The 4231-nt window shown below is 45.3% G+C and overlaps 1 protein-coding gene across 1 annotated transcript in view; it reads left to right on the top strand.

Moving 5' to 3' along the window:
• The first annotated feature begins 1662 nt into the window (after positions 1–1662).
• The window catches only part of LOC105272882 (uncharacterized), a 6136-nt gene continuing 3567 nt past the window's right edge, over positions 1663–4231 (top strand). Inside the window, exons 1-2 of the mRNA XM_011315114.1 lie at positions 1663–2215; positions 2952–3043. Coding sequence (XP_011313416.1) covers positions 1663–2215; positions 2952–3043 — 645 coding nt within the window. The remainder of the gene's footprint in view (positions 2216–2951; positions 3044–4231) is intronic.

Raw genomic sequence — 4231 nt, 5'->3', positions numbered from 1 at the left:
CCCTTGTACATGCCGGTTAATTATCGGCACGTACTTCTGGGACACCCTGTATATTTGTGACAAGTGAATATTAAAAACGCAGTGTTTTATACATCGGTTTTCTCACCACTTGCTCACCCCTTTTCCCGACACCCATTTCCAATTTTCCGACGCCCGACCACCCACACACAACGTTCCTCAACAAACATTGGTCCTTCAAGCCGGATCGGTGCGGAAAAAATAGTGCCACAGACGCCAATTTTTAGAAAGCTTGGGAGAAGCTCCAACGCCACTATGAGAATCCACGTCTCATTGCGGGGCATCTCTTCAACAGGGTGCCCAACCTGCAAACAATGGCCAAGGGAGATGCCAAGGCAATGATCAACAACGCTCACATTGCACGGGAGACAGTGGATCAGCTTATCAACACAGCTGGGATACCAAAAGAAGGATTGGGTGAACAATTTGTATTCCACCTACTCAAGCGCTCTATGGAGGCGGACACACGCACCACATGGGAGCAAAAGCTGGGTGCCTCAACGAACTTCGTGCCCCTACAAGAGCTTGTCAACTTCCTGGAGTCAACTGCCAGAGGCATGACTCCAGATGATCAACCGAAAAGAAAAACGAAACCAACGCCTCAAGGAAAACCAACACAACGGGCACGTGCATATCATGTGGCTGAGCCAGCACCTCAACAAACAGAGAGTCAACGATTCAGACCTGCTGATTGCTGCGCATATTGCAGGGACAGGCACTTTATTGGAAATTGCCCAGGATTCCAAAACCTTCCACCAAGGAAACCGTTGGAATACATCACAGGCATGCGCCTGTGCTTCAACTGCTTCGGCACGCTCACGGTGGCAAAATGCAAGTGCATCAAAGCTTGCTTTAAATGCCAACAACGCCATCACACGATGCTGCATCTGGACCAAGAGAGGAGTGAATCCAGCACCTCATCCAACAACGCTCCAGAGGCACCAGCAACGAGGGAGGAAGCAGGTCTGAGTGTTTGATTTATTATATTCTCATACATCACTCAGAACACTGATCCCCCTTGTACATTCAACCAGGCACAATCATCAGCTCATCAACAGTCAACGTCAATGAAAACTCAACGGATCGAGAATCATCAACACGAATCAACGTAGAGAACAACACGCTGTCCATCAACTCAACGGATCAACGACTAGTGCTCTTGGCAACGGCAAAAGCCAGGGCATTCTCCAACGGCGGATTCTACACCATCGCAAGAATCCTCATCGATCAAGGCTCAGAGCTTTCATTTATTACTGAAAGCCTGGTGCATCAACTCCACCTACAACGAAGACACTCAACAATTGACCTCATCGGAATTGGCGGAAAGCACGCATGCAAAACGAGAGGAATTGCGGCAATCACGCTCCAATCAACGAAAGAGCCATTTCAACAAGTTGAGATCAACGCCCACATCCTCAAACGGGTAACCTCACGGTTACCAACGTTTTATTGCTCATCTGCATCAATCGGATCACTGCAGCAGCTTCAACTGGCAGATGAGACCTATTCAACACCTGGACCTATCAACATCATAATCGGAGCTGACAACTATGGGAAAATCATCGGTCATCAAGTCAAGAAATCCAACGACAATAAATTAGTTGGCCAACTAACGAAATTTGGATGGATCCTATCCGATCCATTATGCAATGCGAACTGTTCAACAAGACCTCCTTCTCCGCGGCAAGGGGATCCTCTAAAGAACAATTAACGGAGCTCCTACAAAAATTCTGGGTCCAGGAAGAACCACCAACTCCAACGAACGCAACCAACGAGCTCACACCAGACGAACGAGAGTGTGAAGAACACTTCCAACGCACTCATCAACGAGACACAGCTGTGCGCTATATTGTGAGATTACCACTGCGCACATCAACTACAGCGCTCGGAGAATCGAGGAGTACGGCGGTTCCTCAACTCCATTCAGTGAAAAGAAGATTGAACGCCAATCCTGAATACAGCAAGCTGTACAACGACTTCATCAACGAGTACGAAGCATTTGATCACATGCGACGTACACACGACACCTCAGAACCATCAACAACATATTACCTGCCACATCATGGAGTTCTGAGGGAGGATGCACTAACCACGAAGCTACGAGTGGTTTTCAACGGCTCCAACAAAACAACTTCGTGCATGTCACTCAACGACATCCTCCACGCGGGCGGGAAGCTTCAAGTGGATGCAATGGATTGTAATGATTTTTCCTCTGTGGCCTCACCAAATACTCAAAACCCTAACCCAATTTTATCGATATCCTAAAACACGGCCAAAACCATTACCTTCGTTCTCGCAATCCCGACGACTCTGGAGTGACAAAACCATAAAAATCTAAACGAAGCTCCGGGGGTGATCAGCAGCTCATTCCAATCCTTAAAAATGTGTTTAGGGCGCCACCCGATTTTTAGCTACGCGGCATCGACGAACCGCAACCGTAACTGTAACCGTATTCAAAACTCAATTTTTCACTGATCATCCCCAGAATTTCCTATCGCAGAAACTAAACCTAGAGTCGGGGAGGTGCGAGGGTACGGGACTGCTCGGTTGCTCAGTGTGCGGGTCGTGGAGCGAGGGGTGGATTCGTTGACGAGAGCATCAATTATCCGAATTCGAAATAAGATCAAGAACCTGAACTAAACTATTTGGGTATTTATAGGGACGGGCATTCGGGTAGGAGAAATAAAACCAATCGGAACTATCCTTACTTGTTCCACTATTGACCAGAGAAAAAAAATGAATATTGTTCATTAGGAAACTTATAATTAATATAGATTGCTCAGTCTACATTTTTCATACCACCGGCATTCGCCCAAAAGGTAAGAATTTGACTTTAATGAAATATAAGTGGAGTAATGATAAACGGGAGTTCTATGGGGAAGTAAGGAAGAGAGAATAGCTTTTAATTTTATTAAATTACTTATGTTATCCAGGTGGGAAAGACAGGAAACTTCAGGGGAGTCTAATCGGGTTCGAGCGAGAGAGAGAGATACGACCTTATAATTTCTACCGATCAGTTGCTAAGGTACAAATTCTATTAGGTAGCATTATTTGATCGTTCCGTAACGACTTTATTCAATCTGGTGGCCCGTTTGTGACTAATTTCTTAAATCAGGAATATTTGTCGGTTAGGTAGCGGTTGAGGTAGCGTGATGATTATTTCGGTAGCGGAAATGGGCCGCAGGTATAGGGGTCATTAGGTAGCTTAGTTCCCGCGATAGGTAGCGTTATCCGGGGATTTGGAAGAGGAATCGGGGTCTCTAACCAAAAATCTGTTTTACCTACGGGGCCACCACCACGTCGGGGGTGTAATAAAATTTAAAGGTAGCGTTTGGGTCCTCCGAGGCAGGGAGCCCTTAGGTAACGTGTTTTCCCGGTTAGGTAGCCTACTCAATACCGATTATCTAAATCAATAGGGTCCACCGGGTAAATATCCGTACAGGTAGCAAATCGAAATATTGAAAATTACGGAAAGGGCCTCAGACCCTGGGGAATGTATAGGTAGCTTATTCTCCTGTTTAGGTAGCGTAATTTGGGGGTTTGGTATAAACTTCCCCGGTCACGGGCTAAATCAACAACCGTGCTGTGGTAGATAGCCGTACCCAACATTCTCCCGTTTAATTATTGAGGAATAAATTAGTGAATCCATAGTTGTACCGATCCGAACGGCGAACTATTAATTAATCAACGTATTACTTCCCTAACGAATTACTAATTATATGCCCGACGGCGTCCCTGAGACGGCCAATAAGTAATCAGATAAATGGGTTAATCAATTGCGCGACCATATAAAACTTATCCTTATTCGCGAAATAGCATGACAGCTTTGTGGATTCCAACCATTAAAAATTTATTCACTACGAGATAACGTCATACCATACCCAACCGGAATCCACAAAATGGCGGACAATTACGTCTCGGGGAACATTCTGGCATCACCCAGAGAAATTGATCCAGCCTCGCGAAGGTAGCAAAAGTCGCGAAAGTTTTGATAAAAGGTAGCGATAAAATTTTTAATGCAAAGGTAGCAATAAATTGAATGGGAGGTTAACGGTAAATTTTTACTAAAAGGTAGCAATTAAGTTTAATTCCAGGTAGCAAAAATAAACCCGGTGAAGGTAGCTAAAATTATTAGGTAGCAGGTATCGAAAATTATTAGGTAGTGGTAGAGAGTGTGGAAAATAGGCAGCCATAGGTAGCATGGGAGAGAGGT

Source organism: Fopius arisanus, unplaced genomic scaffold (assembly GCF_000806365.1).
Source record: "Fopius arisanus strain USDA-PBARC FA_bdor unplaced genomic scaffold, ASM80636v1 scaffold00366, whole genome shotgun sequence".
NCBI classification, from domain to species: Eukaryota; Metazoa; Arthropoda; class Insecta; order Hymenoptera; family Braconidae; genus Fopius; species Fopius arisanus.
Note: the sequence above shows the minus strand (reverse complement) of the source record. Positions and strands in the feature narration are given on the sequence as shown.